This window comes from Carassius auratus, chromosome 12, assembly GCF_003368295.1.
Source record: "Carassius auratus strain Wakin chromosome 12, ASM336829v1, whole genome shotgun sequence".
NCBI lineage: Eukaryota > Metazoa > Chordata > Actinopteri > Cypriniformes > Cyprinidae > Carassius > Carassius auratus.
In genome coordinates, this window is record NC_039254.1 from 9,305,623 (window position 1) to 9,328,245 (window position 22,623).

Genomic DNA, 22,623 nt, shown 5'->3' on the forward strand with positions numbered 1-22,623 from the left:
CCACAGGCGATGTGAACGGGTAAAATAATCAAAGAGGGTTATAACTGTACCTGGGGTCTTGATGGCACACAGAGCCATACTGATACACTTTCCCCTTTGGAACACTTTGGTGCTGAGGCCACTTTACCCATAATGCCAGTGTACTCTGAGAACATAACAGGGAGATTTGTGTAAACATAGGTTGACATTAATGTCACTATGTGAGGTCATACAGGAACTGACCGAGCACTCCTCCTGAGAGGTCTGCAGGCAGCCTGATTGGTCATTGCGGACGCAGCAGGCCGACTGCCGCTCACTGTCCTTCTTCTCCTGAATGAGCTGGTGCACCTCCTGATCCTGACGCATACAGGGGGAGAACTTAGCCCCGAGGTGAATCAGCGCCTCCTGTAGGCCACCAACAAGAACTGCATATTAGGCAAGCGCATAATGGGAACATACTAAACTCAATAAACTCAAAAAATTTTATTCTATAACAATAATATATATTCATATTTTCAATTTTCATTTTAATTAACTAATTTCTTGCTTTTGTAGCAATTAATGTTTATTTTTATTTATAAATATTTCTATTTAGCGTTATTTTTATTCCAGTTCTAATTTCAGTCATTTTAGAAGCTTAAACTTTATATATTTAGAATATTTCACTATTTTTAAGTTTCATTTCACTAACCAAAATAATTTGTAACTGGTTTAGTATCAGTTAAGAACATTGTTTATCCAAGATTATTCAAAACAGTATTTTATAGCCTAATAACTAATGTTCAAAATATTTCACATGCAATTAATGCCTCATACACATTTTCCTTTTAAAGAAAATTTGTTTTTGAAGTTTATGATGACTGAAAAAAAAAAGATTTATTGTGTTTGAATATGGATGTAGCAAAACAATTAGTTTGAAAATAAATCACAAAAGCCCCTTACCATGGTACATCTATCAACATATGCAAATACTCTCATAAAAGCCTTATCGTTTTTAGTTTAACACTCAAATAATCCCTTTCGCCATTTCTTAACTTAATTCCATAACATCTACTTTTTTCACTTTTAGTGACCATGTGAAGCAATGTATATATTTACCGAGCTTGGTCCAACCCAGAAATTTTCTTGCTGCATGAATTTGACGTTTTCATAAACTCCTTTGTTTCGCAAGACCTACAACAGATGACATAATCTGTTAAACACACCGTATTAAACAGAAGTCCAGTGTAACAAAACCAAATACACATGGTTTTACTTACAGAATCAACGGTCTCATGTTGTGAAAAACCCACTGGTGCAATGCCGTAGATGGAAACTGCCAATATGGTAATCAGCAAATGGACAAAGGTGATCCAGTAAGTGAAGAAAGGCCTGTGGGATAAAAAAACACCACTTCATCACCCTGTACAGTATACTGTATATCACGCATTTTAAAAAGGCTCCCATTCACAATAGTGTTGTAAATACCTGTGGTCATTCATGTCTTCTATCTGTTTCTTCACATAGCTGTCGATGCGTTTACGGTAGGTTCGGTTGGTCAGTCGGCCCACCATGCCAAGCCCATAAGGACGCTTCTCAGTGGCAAAGAGTTTCTTAACAGGTACAGTAATGCGCTGTCCACGCCGCTCACCACTCACACTCACCACTTCCTGCCGTAACCGCACTTTAGGCTGTATCAGAGCACCATCCTTTCCCTTACGCCATCCCCTCTCAAGAGGCCTGAACAGAGATGAGGAGTCCACTTAAAAGCATTCAGAATGATCTAAAGCTCAAACATGTTTTTCATGTGTGCATGTGACTCACAGCATAAGATGGCTCCGCTCTAGTTCTGTCCTCTCTAGGGCACTGCCTGTCAGGTCTCTCTCATCTCCAGCTCTACTGGCATCAGTTTCTTTAATGGCAGCTTCAGAAGGAGACTCAAACACCTCGTCTGCGTACGTGGACAGCTCTTCATGTGCAAGCCCATCCTAAAGTGACAGAATGGCTACATTGGCTACATACAAATAAATGAACACTAATACTAATAACATTAAATAAATATATCAACCCCTAGGTGGCAGCACCGAGACGGTCTGGGTCGTACACTTCAGGTCTTGTATTTATTTTCACCTTGGCAAAGAAGGAGGTGTCCAGTTCATCTGGGAAATCCACAGTGTCCTCATCCAGAAAACTAGCTGTGGCGAAACTCCGCCGATGCACTCTCCGAGAGGCACCGTCCCGCAGAGAGCGTCCCTAAAACCACCGTAATCTTTACAATCATCCTCATTGACAGCATCATGCTTACTACTATGCTCAGTGTTTATATAATGAATAGAAATGAACACAACAACTGTGAAATTAAATATCTTATGTTATACATCACAAACAATGGGTAAGAGCCTAATGTCCTTTCCAGAGCAGCTGTGCTTCTTCTGTGGCCAAGCAGGGGATTACCTCAAACGGCTCCAGAATATTCTATCAGACTAACAACTGAACATTCCAGTGGAATTATCATAGCCATCTGTTAGCGTGGTTCCCGGCCTAGAGCCTGGTCATCTGGGCTCAGGCACTAAATGGAACTGGGCCAAATCCACAGCCAACAAGTCAAGCCAGAGATAAACTTTTACATAACAGATTATATGGGGGAGGGTAATATTTATTGCAATCTTTACAAGGACGTCAAAGTGAGCCTCGGAAGTAATCTATGATAATCACCACGGCTGGGTTTATTGGATGTCCGATGCCTTGTTCCAACGGCATTCACGTCACTTTGACATTAGGGGCTTGAGCTAAAAGGGGATTTTCGAATTTTAAGGAATGATTATTGACCAAATCAAAAGGTGATTTTTTTCAGCAAACGTCAGAAATTAAATCTGTCGCTTTATCCTGTTGTCTGTTCCTGTCTGAGAACTTGTGTTCATGTCTGGGGGATGATAATAAAACATGACTTCCCTGGAAATCCCGGAAATGAAATCAGTTTTTGGAGCTATTCTGTTCTATGCAACTAAAGTAGACCATCTAGAATGGTAGAAGTCAGTCGTCCTCAACCTTTATTAATTGAAGGCTACACAAATCAGGCAAAATATTTCCTAAGGGATTTTTGCTTGAATATGACAATTTCCCAAAAAAAAAAAAAATTTACATAAAACTGGGAATGTTAATAATTAAAAAACATTATTTTAAAACAACTCAAATTAATTGTGATGCCAGATAATTCAAGATTCTGATTCAAGGAATAGTTCTTTCAAAAAATTTAATTCTGTCATTAATAAAAAAAAAAAAAAAAAAAAAAAAAAAAAAAAAGAATTTTATTTAAATTTTAGTATGTATAATTAAATAATTTTAAGTCCCCGTTTGGAAGTTTGCTGAGTCCTTACATTGGGCCCCGTCCCCCTTGTTGAGAACCACCGTTATAAATCATACAAAATGCAGATACAACACTGCTGTCTATCTATGGGCTCTTACCTTCACCAGAGCAGCAGCCGCTCTGAAGCCCATTTTGGCGACAGACTCGCGCTTTCGTCTGCGGGGGGGTCGGTTGAAGCCAGAGCGGGAGCTGGTGAAGGAGCACAGGGAGGCGGCGCAGGGGGTGATGGGGGTCTGAGGTATACTAAGACCGTCCACTTCCTCTACGTTACGGAACGCTCGACCCCGAGCCAGCGGGTCTACGATCTACAGACACCAATCACAAAAAGCCTAAACAGTGAGTCACGATCACCCCATCTGTATCATAAACCACCTGAGTAAATGCTCATGGTAAATTTTAATAGAAGTCTAATGATTTATAGAAATGAAGTGGTTTCAAACAGAACAGTTTAAGCTATTTTGGATTGTACCATTATAAAGAGTTCAGTATGTTGTCCAGCTTACCCTCTGCATGCCATGCTGTGCGGGGGGGACGTATAGAGGAGGAGGGGTCTCAGTGCTGGTCATGGAGAGATTGTCTTGACTGGGAAGGTCCATTTCGCGAATCACCTGAGGCTTCAGTTTGCCGTAGCGCTGGGTACAATGACGAAGGCTCTTCCGCTGCCATTTCTGAGTGGCATCCACATCATTGCTGACCCCAAACCAGTCTGCTGTGCCCCTGCAGTCACATTCATTGTTCATTAGAGTAATAGTAAAAAAAAACAGTTTTATTACACCATGTGTTCAAATTGAGAGAATGGAGAATCATGATCAAATCCACTGTGTGACCTGAGTAAAGAGTCGAAACAAGTCTGAGCTTCTGAATAAACGAACCTCCTGAGAACTCCAAAACAACTGCGGTCGACTGCAATCTCATGAATTAACACGTTTCTAAAGAAAGATTCATGAGTATCTAAAATTGATGGATGAAAACAAATTTTTGATACGGTAAAACCATACCATGATTTTTTTCTGTATTTTTGTTTTGTTAAAAACAAAAACATTTATAAGACACAATAAATGTGCAAAAATAGTGTTCCTGTAGCTCAACTGGTAGAGCGTTGTGTTAGCAAGCAAGCTAGCACAAGGTTGGGGGTTCGATTCCCCGGGAACACATGATAGGTAAAAATTGATAGCCTGAATGCACAGTAAGTCGCTTTGGATAAAAGTGTCTGCTAAATGCATTAATTTAAATTAACTTCTGATACACAATTTTTATATATATATATGTTTGATTTTAACTTATTGGTAAATAGTTTGTCTTAAGCATAAATCAATTTAGTGAGTTAAAATAAGTTAAAATAAAACTGATTAAATGCTTATAATTACATTGAATGTTACATTTAAATAAAAAATGTGGCAAAATTAATCAAAATAAAACTGAAATCATGATATAGCTTAGTGCTATTTTCAAATCAATGGTAGCTATTTCATATGGGTGCATAATTATCGAGCATTTATTTTGTTTAATCTTACAAGTGCAATTTACAACAATACATTTATTTTTTATAATTAAAGTAATTCATTACAAAAGTATACTAATAAAATAATAATTGATCTGTTCACTTGCAGGTCATGTGAGCATTAACCACCATCAAAAACACAATCATATGACTATATCGTTAAATTATTGAAATATTTACTTACATTTTAAAATTACTCCCTAAGACTTTAAGGGATTTAGCTGACACAAATATTTTAAATTTAGATACACATTTAATTCAAGATATAATAATCTCTTAATATTGTATGCAATATCGCTTCTCAAATAAACTTAAATAAACTTAAAGTCTTATTTTAAGGATGCTTAGATGTTACATTACTGGAAAACAGTACCCACTAACACAATCCTGGACAGTGTCTTCAAATGTTTGAAGTGTGTGTAACTGCTGGTAGTACAGTGAGGACATGAGCAGTGTTTAGAGTAAAGGACACATAGTAATAACAGAGTCGGCTGTGCATCATTACAAGGGAGGCCTGCTGAGGGAGGACCTTTTAAGGCATCAGAGGGGGAGTCACCAGCTTAATGTCATCCTCATTTTGGAAGCATTATTTGAGAAAGAACATTTTCAGTAAAATCAACCAACAAAATAACTTGGACCGTTCTGCTATCCAGTGAATAACTGCAAACTCCTTAACTGTAAGCACTCAATATGGTGATGAAAAAAATCACTGCCGAGCATGTAACTACTATGCACTGAAAGAAAACAAAAACCCATGTTTCATTGGCTTTAGAAGTAAAAAGAAATAAGTAATTGCATATCATAATAATTTGTTGTTTGGAGAAAGCGAACAATATTCGGTGAGATTCATTAATAAAAGTACAACTATTGAAACTAAACCTGACAACAATTAAATAAACCGCATACAACAACTGACCAATCAAAAGCAAGCATTCCATAGCAGTGTGTAACTGAAAAACAACAACAAAAAACAACAACACATAATTAATTAATAAACCAGACACATTGAGATGATCTATAAACCAAACAAGACCATAAACCACACCAATTGACATCCCTACTAAAAAGTACAAACACTTTCCAAATCAAGTTTATGCATTCACAACACAAATTAAACCAATACATTCAATTAAATTAAATTACAATTTTCTGTTTAAAAAGCTGTCCGTAAAAAAAAAAAAAAAAAAAAAAACTTGATTAAAAAATATCCACATCACTCATAAAGACACTGTGAATCATTAAAACTATCCATTGCCCTACCTGTCTAACTCATCCCAGGAGGCCAGGAAGGTCATGTCTGAGGTACAGAGGGGGAACGGAAGCCTTCACACTGAGTCAAATATTGGCTTGCCCTTTCTCCTACCCCCTATTTCACATGATGTCATAGAGGCAAACAAGACATTTCCTTGATGTCAGAGTTCAGGCAGAAAACCTGCTACACTCCAAGTAAGTCTGAAGGATCAGCACTTGCTTAAACGCTACATACAGCAGTGATTCATATCCCAACAGAAACTTCACTTTACTCTTGCCGCCTACTCAGATAGTGTTTGAGAAGTGTGTGTAAAAACCCAGTAAAATACCAGCTCATCTGACTAAAAAAGAGAGACAGAAAAGAAAGAGAAAGAGAGAGAAGGTAGGGAACATGCCGAAACATGAGATAAGTGTGAGAACTGGGACTAAAAGACTGTTTGCACAATTCAATTATAAGCACTCACACATTCGATGACACACACATCACACAATAATACAGTCTCCTCTATTACAGTCCTTTGCAAATTATTCTTTAAAAAACTCCAGCGGAGGAAATTCAACTTTAAACCCCCTTCATAATCTGACATGAAATTCCCAACATGCACTGTGCACATCAGTGGTTATTACTTGTCAATGACAGAGAGGTGGAGTCCTGGATTTAAATGGGGAGATGGTACAATTACACCCTGTTATAGACTGGGGTTTTTTGATGGTGATGCCCAGGAGGACCCCTAAAAATAAAGAACTCCTTAGTAAAACATAGGCAGCTTTATATCTTCATGTATAAGGAGGACCCACTGTGTAAGATAACATGAAGCATAATATAATCAAGATAAGATGTTTCCTAAATTACTGTTTTCATGTAATGTTTTTTGAAGATTTTACCAAATAAATAATACATTGTCTCTCTATTATTTAAACTGCCATTCTAGAGTTTGGGGTCAGTATGAATTTATTTATTTTTTAAAGAAATGAATACTTTTATTCAGCAAGGATGCATTAAATTGATCCAAACCCACAGTAAATAATTTTTTTGAAGGATCGTGTGGCAATGAACCCTAGAATAATGGCTACTAAAAAAATATATATTTGTAAATAATTTTATTTAATTATATACATTTACTTTAAATATTAAGTAGTTTGACTTTTTTTACTTTTTTTTTTAAAGTGGAAATATTTTTCATTACATCATATATTTTCTTCCCACTATTACTATTAGATGTATAAAACTTTAAAATAAATAATTTATTTTATGTCTTACTTGTAGAAACTATGGCTGTAGTGTCAATGCAATTAAAATTAAATGTACTTTTTCTGAAACTGAATGAATCATAATATAGACAAGACAGGACACATTTCCAACCCTGGGACTCCAGAAACCCTCACTGCTCCACTGTGAATCGATACTAGTGGCATCAAACTGTGGATACAAGTTTACATTAATAAGGCATGAGTCACAACCAGCGGCAGAGTTGAAAATAGCCGACAGAGGCCCACATAGCAGCTTTTTCAGCATTGTGAATAATAACACTTTCTGTCATGACATGTTCTTCTCCCACAGCTCAGATATTCCTTTGATGGCAGACACATGGTGGACTCAAGAGCCAATATGCTATCAGTGTATTATCTTAAAACAGAGCCAAACCCATAGACACAGGTGTGAAGGCTTTGATGCGCTCCTGTTTTTGTGCAGAGGAAGAAAGGAGCTCTTTTTCAAGTTTGTGTTGTAGTCTGTGTGTGCTCTGACAGTTTTATGGCTGATCAGGTAATATGTTATTTTAAATAATTAATTTTAAACTAAGCGTGGGCGAACCAGATTAAAATCTCTTTGAATATTTCCATTTATTGTTGAAAACCGCAATTTATTTAAGATTTTTTTAAGGCAACAAACGCCTGATTATTACTTTAAACTATGTGAAAGAGTAAAAAAAATTGACTTTGATTCGAGTGGATCTATATTGGTTCCACCGTACCTGAGGACGATTTGAGGCAGCGACTGACGTCTGGGGGATTCCAGACGGGAGAAACACTGGCCTTTGACCAGGACGGTGCTCATCTGTTCAAAGCGTACCCTCTTCCCCGTGGGACTAGACGGGATGAGGTGAGGAGGATCAGGAAAGGCAGATGAGAAAACAGGGGAAAACAGAAAAGATAGAAAAGCAACCAGTTTAATTACAGAAGAAAAACAGAGCTGGAAAAAAAGAAGCCGACAGGATCATATTAATTGCAGAAAAAAAGCAGTAGAAAGAAGGTTAACAAAGAGAACTGGTTTTGTAAAATATGAGCACAAGAACAGATGCTGAAAAAGAAATGCGTACTTCCAGTCAAAACGAACATAAATACATTAGCGTGATTTACTGCTGTGTCTCCTCACAGTGGAGGACTTCAAGCCATACCAGGAAGATAAAACATCCAAAGCCATTAAGATAAACAGTGCTTGTTACTGGCCGGGAGTCTAGAGAGCAGTCAAGTCAGCGATTTAAAAAAGAATAAGCACGGAGCACAGATACAAAACACGTTCTTGACTTAATTTTTTATTTAGCACCTAAACCGTCATTAATAATGCATTAGCCTTTTAGCTCAGTCACAGCATAAAACTATGGCATTGTATCAGACAGGCTACCAAAAAGCCACTGCTGGAAAATCTAACTGGTCTCCGGTTTTAACTGGTCTCTAATAGTAACTAACCATTAGACCAGATTCAGGAGGTCAAACTTGTTTTTGCATCATAGTGACTGGTTGACCAGCTATAAACACACTTACAAGCGCAAGATGGTGATGATTTCAAGAAGCGATTGATTTATTAAAGACAGCATATGTACCAAATAAAGAATAAACTTCAGAATAAGTTGTGTATCTGTTTCACAAACATCTTTCCCCCGTAGAATAGAAATGGGTCAACGGTTACCAGCAATCTCCTTTTCAAACAGCAAAGCTGCTTGGCATCAAAACAAGGCTTTTACATACAAGACATTAAACATTAAACATAACATTGAAATAAACAACACTGTGCAATGAGCTACTGCGTCACCTAGCATATGCTAATATACATCTTTGCCATTACATGTGGGTTTGCATGAGTGTATCTGTTTGTTTGGCAATAAGACAAGATAAATGACTTTTCAGATACCTATTTACATTCCTGCAGGCAAATTAGCTTGTGACCATGACAGAACCCTGACACAAAACACAACTATGTAAAACAGTACATATACACAACAAAGGAATATAAGTGCATTCCTACTGCCAAGACACCGAACTTTAAGTAAGCAAGAAAAATGTAAATGCTATGCCTTTGCGAATCATTGGCTCAACCGATGCAAGTTTTTGAAAACAAATATTTCCCCATGTAAACTACAAAAAAATTCAAATTTGTGAAAACGGTGATGTCATGCACATGCATATTTTGTTTTTAGGTTTGTGTGCAGGCACATAGTGATTCTTCACTAACTGAGATCGCCATCTACTGGCTTGGCATACATAATACAGCATTTTTTGACGCGATCCGTGTAAACAGGATTGTTTTCACAACGTTGCTGTCTGTACGTAAAACTTTTTGAAAACTCAAAGGAAAGAATTTGCCATTTTAAGTACATTGTTGTCATGTAAGCACATATTCTGCATAAACATATTCTACATCCCTAATCCTTCTCAATATCTAAACTTAACAACATCCTTACTAACTATTTATAAGCAGCAAATTAGGAGCTACTGAGCCAAAAGTAGTAGCTAATGGATTGTTGATGGTGACAATTTGTGGCCAAAAAGTCCATCATGCTCACCATGGCTGAATGTATTTAATCAAATACTGTGAGATATTATTACAATTTAAAATAACAGTTTTCTATTTTCATATTTCATAGTAGTGTATGTGTGTTTTTGGATGGGCGATCTTACCTTTTGATGGTCTGTGAGATGGAGGGTTTGCGCAGGACCGAGGGTCTCCGGCAGGCGTTGGGATCGACCAGCGGGCATCTGAGCTGGATGTTTTCTGTCGGTACGCTGGCACTCCGCAGGTACAAGCTGTTACGCATGCCGGGCTGTGGTCAATAATGACATATTTTAATGATTTGATTTATTGCATGGAAACACAGGTGAATCAAAATATCTTGAGGAAATGTGTAACATCAAATATCCACCTGGAGAAAGTTATTATGTTCCTCCACAGGGTTCGGGGCGATGGGGATGTCCAGTCTGAGCCAGGGCGGTTTCTTTCTCCGCAGGCTGCTGTTTCTGCTCTCGTCCTCAGCTTCGGCCATGTCTGCCACCCTTTCCCTTACCAGCCAGCTGTAAGATCAGACAGGGTCACATAAACACACAGATATGGGTGAACAATGCACACACACAGCAGCGCTGCCTTACATAAGACACATGCCATGATAATCCGCATTTCCATCTGGTTGATGTGACAGTGTGCTGTCCTCCATTCACACTGCACACAACAGTGTAAAGCTGCATCTGTGCTCTCTGCACTCACACAGTTATTGCTCAGTTGATGTATATTTTCAATGCACCTTCTGACATTAAAATCACCGTTAGAAATAGCAAAGTTTGAAGATATCCATATATGGACAAAACAGTAAATCAAAGAGTCCTGTCAAATATACCTTCAGTTTAGCTAAAAAAATTAATTATGACAAAAGTGCATTGCCCCAGCTCCTCCAGCAGAGGATGCAAATTCACCTATTATTTCACCGTTTAATAATTTTAACTGTTTGTAGTGTGCTATAGGGACTCCCCTTATTCATTCATTATGAAAAAGCAAGGCAGTTTGTAATGGTATTTTCTCAGAGATGTTGGATGGGGCGGTCATGTCTACTAAAACAAACTTTCTAATCTTGTTGTATTCTATTTTCGTTTCATTTATTATACAATTATAAAAAAAGACCTATGACACTAGCTTGCTCTATTCTTTTTCTATTCTATCTGTTTTCTTTTTATAGTATTTAAAAAACCTTGCTACGAGGACTGCATTTAAGCTAACTGAGACTTGTTATAGCACTTATATACCATTGCTTTTTTTGATTGCTTCCATTGTCCTTATTTGTAAGTGGCTTTGGATAAAAGCGTCTGCTAAATGACTAAATGTAATTCATAATATGTTCATAATTACATATGATTTTAATATAGCAATATAATATAAACAATATAATGACAATATAATGACAATATAATTTTCATTAAACTCATATTTAATACAAATCAATTTTGAAATCAGAAAATATAGAAGAAACTAAAAAAGAATATTTTTTTGTATTACACTAATATAAATCTAGGCACACTCATTGTAACAGCTCGTGTCGTCAAATGAAGGGTGCCAGACGAAAATCCAAAGTAGGTTTTAATGATAACAAGGGCAAAGAACAAACACATAAAGAACTTTACTTTACTTTACGCTACATTACTTTAAGGACCGACAAACTGAACTAAACAGACTGGTTTTTAAACACAAAGGAAGTAATTAGAAGCACAGAAATCAAAGCCTTTTTCGAATCAGCTTACAAGTTTTTTTATTTAATTTTTTATATCCGTGGCTGAATGCTATAGAAAGACTGTAATATCATTACCGACCCCACTGACTTTATTTAAAATGACTTCCTCCAAAAGATCCTGAAACATCAGCCAAAAGCGCTATCTAACACCTCTTGACAAGCCCCTCTCAGTGACTACAGTTTGGATCATGAAGCATAGCACAAACACAAATAATGAACAGCACTTCTTGCTCACGAAAACAAGTGCATCTGCTTCTACAAAAAGTTAAACATAATCTTTCAAATAACATTCCTGTTATCACATAAACAAAAGGAAATCCCACCACATCCTACTGCAGACCACATTTGTAACCAAACAAACTTTCAGGATTGGGCAAAAGGTAAGCACTAACCCTTATAAACCAACATATTTAAGCTTTCCTTTATATTTATCAATATGCAGTATTTCAGAGAACTAATTCATGTGTTGACTTTATTGTGTATTTGGAGCACATTTTAGAGCATGGCATGTGACGACTGGCAAAAGATTAGCTTGCTAACAGATACAACCCCATAAATACTAGTTCTTGATTTATACAGTATATATATTGTATTTTCAAGAACTGGTAGACTTGCTTCTACACAGCGACTTACTAAAAACCAGCACAGAAAAAGAAACAAGAAAACAAGATCTTCCCAGAAATCCACTTGAATGCATTTACCTAATTTCTAGTACCATATAAAGAGTTTCCGCTCAAAGCTGTTTGCAAGTAAACTGCAATAAAAACACTCTTAACTGGCATGAGTCTGACCTGATACACGTCTCCCAGCGAACACTTCGCATTATATAAATCAGAACTGTTCAGAGGACTAAATAAAACAATGGAAACTCTCGAAAAAATGATGATGTAAAATGTGGTTCACTTTGGTTATACTGACAGTAAATTAGTTATTTTCCCTCTCTTAATGACTCCTACGCACAGATGTGACTGTTGATACTCTGGCCGTGTTCATTTCTTATTAGTTACATGAAAAACAGAGCTGTTTACCCTGGTTGTCCAAGAATACAAAACAACAAGCAAAATATATTCTCCTGTGTGTAATTCACTCATTAGTCACAGCTTAGTCAAACCATTTGATGGTAGTGACTTAGAAACATCCTTAAGTAAACCTAATCAGAAGCATTACTTTTCCTCATATACAGAGAAAGAGACACAAGGAGCCCACATGAGTTGACTGTTGTGTTTGTAAAGTTTCTTATTACAACAAAATACTGCATGTCCTGATACTTCCAGAGAACTGTGGTGTATAGAAACAGTTATAGCATCAAAAGCACACAACAGGGCCCTCGATATTCTTTAATTATCTGAGGCTCAAACTCACTAAACAGTTCAGCATGCAGCGGTTCAGCATAAAACCCTGCAGCTTACTCACATGCCGTCCGCAATCCACCTTAACCAGCCACAAATGAGAGGTTTTGTACTAGATTTACTATTTTCAGTGCTCTTAGATGCCATTAACAAACGTAAAGTAGAACATGAGATCATATGAAAAAAACTCATAGTAATAAAAAAATAAGAATAAGACAAATTTTACAGTATGTGATAACATAATAGCAAGGTAAAAGCTTCACATTTCAACACTGATTTGTATTTTTATTTTTCCTTGTTATGAATACAGAATATTCTTTTAATTTTCTGATGTAATTAAAAGCTGCAATTTAATTCCTTCCCTTTGCGATCTGCAGATCTTCTTCCTGAGGTCCTCCTGCAGTGCTGGGAAGGACATGGCTGATGTTTTGACTTGGGCCAGATGTTGCAGTGGGACGCTGAGTTGGTTTTTGTGGACAGGACTAGAAGGCAGATGTCCATGTGTTGCCGGCCGGTGATAAATGATCTAATTTGGAGAGCACTTCCTTCCTGAGCAGGGATGCTTTAGCCCTGTTTTCTTTCTCACATACACAGTTCTATCAAAGATCTGCTTTAGAGTCAACAACCCCTTCCTTATGTCCAAATTTGTGGATGCTTTCTGTAAGCACATATGCTTTGATACAACCAATAGTTATCAGAAATCTATTAATTTAAGGTGGTCAAAATGGTTACAGTAACTCAATAACCCATAGCTGACTGACTCACTGGACACACATTTTCCTCTGCAAAAGACGCCTAAGGAACATTGGTCTTGTTCAAAACACTGGCTCAACTGAGTCAAATTCATTCCATGAGCAACAACAGACACAATAGTTCCTCTCAGAAAAGGAGGGACGACAAAGACATGCAGAAGCCACAGGAATCTGATCTGGGGTTTTCATCCGTTTGACGTCAATAGAAAGCTTCACAAAACAGACACATTCATTCAACTCCAATAACTGAAAGCCCACTGTGATGTTTACTATAGTATGTGATATAGATTCATATTTTAAACAGAGAAAGACTAAATAATTGAATGTCCAAAGATAACCTCTATGCAGTTGCTTTTCAAAAATAGGCCACAAGAGGTAAAGAAACATCCATGTATTTGGTCAAACACTGAATGATGGTTCCTCAGCTTTGAATGATGCCGGCACATCTGGCATCAGTAAACTGCTGATGTTGAAGAACTTGCCTGTATACCTTTAGGAATGAGCATGAATCTCACTGATCTGGGCATGCTGTCTGGCAGAGCGCTCCCTGCACATTCTGGGAAATGCCACACATACCACTGGACTGCCTGAGCCGTTCTGCACTAATTCACTGCATTTATTTTGGTTGGCCATTGAGGTTAAGACTGGATAGAGTCCACTATAATGACTCAGCTGATGATTGGTCAGCCTGCTTTTACAGTTAACTTGTTCCTTTCAGTAAGCTCGTCATCAGCATCAATATGCTTCAATAAAAGACCACAATTGTAGGGTCAGTGACAAACAAGTGTCCTTGTCCTTGATAAAGAAAAGGACTAAAATCTTTTTATATAAAATTCTGCCAAGTTCTTATAATTGCACTCATGTTAAAGTTGTATTCATGATGGTTTCATATGGAAAATAAAATACAAATTAATAAGCAATAGTAAAGCATTTAATAAAGCATTTTAACCACAATATTCTTAAAATATTTTTTTTCCCTCGCAAGAAATAAAAATGAAAGATTACGCTTTTTTAAAGATGAAAAATCAATATGCCAGAAAATATTGAAATATTAAGTTGAATTTGAATTTAAGAATTAAAATAAACGTGCTTATCATATAGATATGTATTTAAGTAACTTTATAGATGAATTGCATTTTAATATACACTACTGTTAAAACATTATGTTCAGTATAATGTTCATATATATAAAAAAAACACTTTTATCCAGCAAAGATGCATAAAACTGATCAATAAGTGAGATATTTATGATGCTACAAAATATTTCAAATAAAAAGTATAATTTACAGTTCAAATTTTCTAAATGATCAACTTTACATTTCAGCCTTTAAAGTCAAAATTATTTATTTAAACATTTATTATCAAATTATTATATCAATTAACGTAAATCAGGGGTGTGCGATATTGATTAAAAAGATATCTCCAAAATATTCTGGGATTTTATCAATAATGATAATTAGATCATATTTTTCTGAGTGTGTTATTGTGCTGATATCTTAAGGACTGCCGTGGACAGCTGATTCCTGAATTTTTTTGATATTATCACTGATCTATAATATAGATCAGTGGCGTCTACCTATATGATGTCTATGGTTTAGAACGCGATGAGCGATCCAGTTATATATATAGATCAGTGGATATTATTCATATTCTGTGTGGTCAGTTCACAGCAGTTGTATAAATTAATAATTTCCATTAAGTTTCATGGGCATTTTTACATTTAAATCATTTTTTTTTTCTAAAAGTGTGCACCAACTTTTAAGTCAGATTCTTGCATTTGGGTGGTTACCAATACCAACAAATTAAATCAACAGAATTTATCTTTGCAATGCAGAGGAAACACAGAAGCTGCATTAGAAGTGTCATTTACATGCATTTACACACTGTTTAATGTAGCTCAGAGGGACATGGAATACCTTAACCTGCAGTTACAAATGCATGAATAATGTTTTGATATTTTAAACATAAATATTGAAAACTGATGTTTGAAATTATAAAAAAAAAAAAGAAAAGAAAAAATACCTTTAATGTGAAATTAAAACGGCTAGTAGGCGACAGTAAGTCGCTGTTAATAAGTGAGTCATTACAATTGAGCCGAATCATTTAAACAGTTGATTCATTCGGGAACAAAACAGCGTCCTGTTGCTCAGAGACACAAAACAGCACTGAAATTATTTGAAATGATTTTTTTGTTGGAGAAATAGAGCAAAACGTCTAAAATGTTATCTGCTGTATAAACTGCTGCATAAAATCAATATCACTTTTGTAATCATGCTTGCTTTTGGAGAAAAAAAAAAACGTCACTCTTCATGTGCTATTAACTATAAATTATATAAATATACATTTTCTGTCCCCTATATTAAATTATGTGAATATTCTAAATGTATTTTAATAGACTGATTAATGCATGCAGTGAATAAACATGAACGTGCAATTACAATTATGATATTATCGCAGAACATACATATTGCACATCCAATGTTTAGATTACAATGCATTGTCTTCTTATCGATCCATCAGTTCACATTTAAAATTCGGTGTGTTTGCAGGGTAAAAACATGGGTCGATTTTCACATTTTTCTGAACTCCAAACAAAACAACAGTTGTATTTAAAATGCTCATTCATTCTCTGGAGCGTTTGGTAGAATAAAACTGTTTCCCCGGTGACAGCAGAACACAAAGCAGCACAGCACTGGACTTCGAATGTGCAGCACTCATGTTATTTAATGAAATCATAATGTTAACCTTTTGAAGTTTAAGCATCACATTCAGCCATATCCAATGACCAAATCTGGTCTTTCCGTCCCCAAATGTAAGACCTCTTGAAATCATAATTAAGACTTTCTTGTACAATTTAAGACTTTTAAAGACCCCCAAAAAACCATGTTTACACTCAAAAAAAAAAAAAAAAAAAAAAAATGCTGGGTTAAAAACAACCCAACTTGGGTTATTTGGCAACCCAGCTGGTTACCCACCAAGCTGGGTTGTTTTATTTAAGTCAACTAATGTTTAAAAATTATTATGTTGAAATATTATATTATTTATATATATATATATATATATATATATATATATATATATATATATATATATATATATATATATATATATATATATATATATATATATATATATATATATATTTTAGATATATATTTTTATATAACTGTCAACTGTGAAAACTATGTCATTGATTATGCTGCTAGACCAGCTAGATCAACTGTAAACCAGCAAAAACCAGTCAGAAATTAATTGAACCTAATCCATTCAGAGCCAACAGGGCTCTGTTTTTCTATGCTAAAGACTAAACACATACGGCTCTTAAAAGACTCTGCAAATTAAGAAAATGGTCCATTAAAACTCAATGGCTGTGCTTCAGCTTGATGCGGTTTGAAAACATCAGAATAAGTGTCCCTGGATTTCAATGTGCTGACAGAGTGGCACTGGTGCTGATCCCAGATTGCATGCTGTGAGAAACAGAGGTGTTGAATGGTCCTGCTAGACTTCAGATCCATCTTCCAACCTGCCAACAAACATCTTTCTGTCTCGGTTGCATCAGTCGCCAGCCAAGAGGACTTTCAGCAGCGCATGCCTAAACAACATGTGATCTCCATTTAAATACTTTCCAGGGTGAAGGCCGCCTGAAGCATTTCCCACTAGAGAGGACTCGCTGTGTGGGTTGTCAGTATTGATTTGGGCTGTTAAAAATCCTTGCTGGCTTTTGATGGAAATGTCAAAGCCGTGCTAATAAAGTGGCTCTGTGTCATTAATTCAAAGGGAGAAAATGGCTCCACACTTCCATAACATCACTTAAGGGGAGAAAAATGCAATATTTCAGACACAAAAGCAATTTACTTCTGGAAAATCCCTTCAATTATGCATTAGCTCCCAAAAGAATCAGTCTTCGCAACTGCCAAAGAAGCTGTTGGAGAATAATATAGGTCTCAACTCTAAAAACAGACAAACCTTTACCAGAGCGGCTGGTCTGGCAGACTGTTTTATACTTAATAAGCTGTGACAGCATAATAATGGTTGAAAATGGAGGGAACTTTCAAACCTTATTCACAGAACCAGTGGAACGCTTTGTTAATTTGGTGGGTTAGGTTTGTCTCCGGGGGCACAGGAGACACAACTGTAGACTATAAGCTAAAACAGGCCAAAACTCACAGTCATAAATGTGTAAATCTGGCTCTCACGTGAATGGCACACAACACAAACCTGAGGCTGACGTTGTTTGCGTGGAACTGCCAGGAAACAGCAGTCAAAAACCCATAAGAGATCCCAATCCCAAACCAATCCCTGATTTACATATACTGTAAGCCACGCGGATCTAAGTCTGTTCCAGTAAGACGGACACAAATGTGCCAAACTTACTAGAATTGACTGTGGTATACTTATGGGTCAAAGATATGGAGCTAAACGAGTCTCAAAAAAGATAAATGCACACACTACATTCACATATGCACACACAGGATTCATAAATGCACACACAGGATTCATAAATACACACACAAAATACACAAATGCACACAAAATTCACAAATGCACACACAAAATGTAAAAAGCACAGAAGATTCACAAATGCATACAAAATTCACGAATGCACACAAAATTCATAAATACACACACAATTCAGAAATGCAAACAACATTTACAAATTCACTCAAGATTCAGAAATGCACAGGACAAGATTCAGGAATGTATTTCTGTTGCACACACAAATATACCTTGATTTACAAACTGCTTGCGGTCAGTGAACTTAAAACTTGAACTTAGAACATTTTTTTAAAACGGGGAATGATCAGCAAACCAATCAGATATCTCCCTTGTTTTAGCCAATCACAAGAATGCACCCCACGCGGGGGATTCTTTACTTCTAAGCCAATCACACGAACGCGTTCACACAGCGCGATATGCCTGTGTCATGAGCGCGAGGGCGAGCAGTTCTGTCTTTCAGTTGGTTGAGACCTCAACATGGATTCTGGCAACGACAGGGGAGTGGTATAACTGAAAGTGTTTAGCTACGTAGTTATCTCCTTGTTATGAGATGTTGTTTAATTGTTAATGTTAACCGGTTTAATTGTGCAACTATCAACATAAGCTAGCGAGCTAGGCTAGGGTCAGGTTAGTATCTTTCCATAAAGTTGACATTCTTGTGAATTAAGTGACTGTTTGACAGGGTCTGTCGCCCCAATCCGAGGTAGCAGCTCGGACTTTTGTGCAGTTATTGGCCCCAATTTTTAACTCTTTTGCCAAGAGTTCCCAATGGATTTCCATTATATAGACAAAAAATACAATGGAAATCAGTTTAATCCAAAACTGTTTGGTTATCAAAATTCTTCAAAATAGCTTATTTAGCTTATAGACATGAGGTTGAATAAATGATGTCAAATTTTTCATTTTTGGGAGGACCATCCTTTCATTGTATGTTTGAAATGCATTTTTAATGTATATTTTTGGAAATGTCTTTGACCCACATAATAAATGATAGAGAAATACCACATGCAATAGTCTTCTCTTTGTACATTTCTTAAAAATAACCTGTCTGGGCTCCATTAACTGACTCCTGTCTGCCAAGAGCTTGACTTGGGGATATAATTCAAAGAATGCCGTCTGTGTTCACATTGCAATTCCAGTGAGTCCAACACACCCAATTAATAGACAGCTTCCATTAACATGTAACAGCATGTATCACAAACAGGCTAAGCCTTGCTCCAAGATAACACAGCAGAACATGAATTGTGCTCATATAAAAAATCTTTCAACCATACATTGAAAGCAGTTTCTTTTCAAAGAACACTGATAACAAGAATCTGTAGCACTGCAGATGGGCAAATGGTGTTGCATTAGGGGCTGTTTGAGAACTGCAGGTGGTTTGTCACCTTTGTCTAAGAAGGGGCTGCTTTCACAATAGTGCTCATTATGAGGCTTCTTCACGCTGTGAATTTGACATGAACACTTCCTCTGTTGGATCACACTGTATGAAAATAAAATGTTAATTGTACGCAGATGGTGCGCGGGTTTGAAAAGAAAATAGACAATAAAAGGAAAATTTCAAACATCTGACATCCAAGATCAAATAAAGACGCAGAAGGTCTCAAATCACATGAAAGCCAAATCTCCCCCAATCCCCGAAAATACATTAGACTCTACAAGGGTTTAAACAGAAAGATGTGATTATTTCTGTATGAATTAGTAAAAAGTCTTCCCAATATGAACAGGAAAGGTCCAAGTCTTACAGTCAAGAAGCAGCAGGCTGTCAAAAGCTTTAAATAATACCATTTATTACACCACAACTAAAGTTTGTCATATAGTTTGTCAATATAGTACCTGCATGATCTTGGATATTTACTGCTAGTATAGATTAATATGATTTATCTAAGAATATAACCAAGAATTCTTATTACTGGCAGTAACACCTAAAAGTCTTATTAAATTCACAATATTCATGGAGGGAAAAACAAGATCAATCCCAAACTGCATATTTCCCGGAAAAATTCGAAAAACTCAAAAAAAAAAAAAAAAAAAAGACACTGTGAATGTCTCTGGGTTAACTGCTTCCATCCTTCAAGATTTTCCTTTCTGATGCATCAACTTGATTAAAGGACCCGTAGGAGGAGTTCATTTTAACTGAGATTTATAATGAATAACAACTTAAATTAAATTCATCGCATAAAGATACAATAATATACTTAATAGTCTGACTAAGGGCTATTATGAATCTTTTTTTTTTACTCTGACATTCCCTGGTTCTCATCCACGTTCAATGTATGGAAAAAGCAGCTCAGAAACCTGCTAAACATTTCCTTATGTGTTTCACAAGAGAAAAAAAAATGTTCATTTTCAGGTGAGATTTAAAGCCTCAGTTACACATAAACAGCCATCTTTTTGGAGGGATGTCTTATCATCTTTACCATTCACACTTCCAACAAAGTCTCGAAGCCAAAAAGTGCACATGGGTGCGTAAAGTGTTTTTTTTTTTAAGAGCACTTTCATCCTCAGATGTCGAATGATCAGATATAAACAGGTCATTGACGAGAGCCTAAAATCCGCAGCTATATATGATGACGCACAGATTGCCTGCGAGCAGATGAACTTGACCTGCCACGTGACGTCCTAAGGCCCGGACACAACCCATGTCTCTGCTGCTCCACCCAACCACACAAAGGCTACTGGGATTATAACCCCCCACTTGTTCAGGATAAACTCAAATCTTCATATTTTTTCCTTCTCCAAGGCGAAGTGAAAAAGAAAAAGCTTGCAAAAACAATAAAATGACAGTCAAATCCCGTTCCTTGTGTTATGTACCAATAAATACAAATTATCCTTTCAAAAGTGCTTGACAACAGACAGAGACTGGAAGGGGCCTGCAGTTTTCTGATAGGGCCTGCAGGAATGAGAGAGACACGGAGGAGCAGGGAAAGAGCTGCTTATGCACACATGGGGTTTACCCACCACAGTCTGCTCTTTCTTCCAGAATCAGCAGCCAGGAAACAGAGAAAGAATGAGAGAATTAAGGTAAAAATATCATGAATTAAGGTAATTTGATTCTCCAGAAGAGCTGGATCATCAGTTTTCATTTCCATTCCTTTTTATCATAATGTCATTCTCTCTACTTGTCTTGAACAGCCAACAAATCCCCAATCTACTTCTTCATCCCTTAATTTCCAGACACAATATGCTGGTGCTCAAGTATCTTCACAGGCTGTCTGACAGGCCTTTTGCAAAATCAAAGCAAACATTAATATGGTCTCATAAAAATCTGATGACGAATTAATCATTTAAATAAGATCCGTTCAAGGGTCTTGTGAATCTTATTCACTGAATGGATTGCTCAAAAGGAATTTGGAAGTGAATGCACTCCCTGTGATCTGACAGATGTCTCACTTTTCTGTATGATAGTTTGGGATAGGTCTGAACTAGTCCATACTTCCTGAAAGCAATGCTGCAAGAAATCCTTTTTTTTCTCCACTTGACTGTTCGAATACTTGCTACAGTATGTTGCATACATGAAAAAAGCATTTATGCACACCTAAAAATGTATGCACATAAATGCATTAAAATATCAATAGCAGTTGTATAATAGCAATCTATTTTATTAGATTTTAAATTTTTTCCTGAGAAGGCAAAGCTCAATTTAAAGCAGGCATTAGTCCAGTCTTCGGTGTCACGTTTTAATATCCTGATTTGGCACTCAAAAAAAAAAATCTTAATATGAATGTTGAAAAGAGTTGTGTCTTAATACTTTATTCTGTCTTTAAAATTAAATGAATCTTTATTTATAAAGATTTAATAAATTTTTGTATCCATTCATTTGAAAGCAATCATTTGAAAAATAAATATATAAATAAATAATGTTACTACTGTCACTTTTAATCAATATAATGCATTCTTTCTGAAAAAGTATTCATTTGAAAACAATCTTACTGACCCCAGACCTCTGATCGATAGTGTACTACTAATACTACTGTATATAATGCCATATTGTCAATGCTGTCAAGAAGTAGGCAATCCAGCCCAAAAGATGCGAAACTGGTATGTACACAGATTACTAAACACCTAGGAATGAAACGGAAATCTTAAAAGATTGAAAAGCATAAGAAATGATATGATCTTGTGTAAGAAAGTGATGTAACAACTTAACATGAGCTCAAGGGAAATGAGTGACAGCCTATTGGAACAAATCCCTATACATAATTCAACACCTATTCCAAGAACAAGTAAATTGCTGTTTTTATCTGACAGTGACAAGGCAAAATGAGAGACACTAGGCTATGGTAAAGTGTGTGGATCCAAATCACCCAAGCTTACGATAAATCCACAAATGGGATCATACTACTCGCACACAACAGCCTCATCTGAAGTCAGAACAGAGGAGTTTACCTCACACTGTAGCATCTCTAAAAAGCCAAAAATTATGACTGTTAACATGCATGAGAAAGCAACCTATCTT

At 36.4% G+C, this 22,623-nt stretch overlaps 1 protein-coding gene across 2 annotated transcripts in view; it reads right to left on the bottom strand.

Annotated features, from left to right (window-relative positions):
• The window catches only part of LOC113111747 (inactive rhomboid protein 1), a 29,980-nt gene that overhangs the window by 5,545 nt on the left and 1,812 nt on the right, over positions 1 to 22,623 (bottom strand). The window contains exons 2-12 of one of the 2 annotated variants that reach the window (XM_026276797.1): positions 10,217 to 10,364; positions 9,975 to 10,117; positions 3,829 to 4,042; positions 3,424 to 3,630; positions 2,089 to 2,211; positions 1,783 to 1,946; positions 1,447 to 1,698; positions 1,239 to 1,350; positions 1,078 to 1,152; positions 223 to 384; positions 51 to 145 (exon numbers count right to left, since the gene is read on the bottom strand). In XM_026276797.1, the coding sequence (XP_026132582.1) occupies positions 51 to 145; positions 223 to 384; positions 1,078 to 1,152; positions 1,239 to 1,350; positions 1,447 to 1,698; positions 1,783 to 1,946; positions 2,089 to 2,211; positions 3,424 to 3,630; positions 3,829 to 4,042; positions 9,975 to 10,117; positions 10,217 to 10,336 (1,667 nt within the window). In that variant the 5' untranslated portion in view covers positions 10,337 to 10,364. Of the gene's footprint in view, positions 1 to 50; positions 146 to 222; positions 385 to 1,077; positions 1,153 to 1,238; positions 1,351 to 1,446; positions 1,699 to 1,782; positions 1,947 to 2,088; positions 2,212 to 3,423; positions 3,631 to 3,828; positions 4,043 to 6,086; positions 6,345 to 9,974; positions 10,118 to 10,216; positions 10,365 to 22,623 lie in introns of those variants that run through there. The other variant, XM_026276798.1, reaches the window with a different exon arrangement.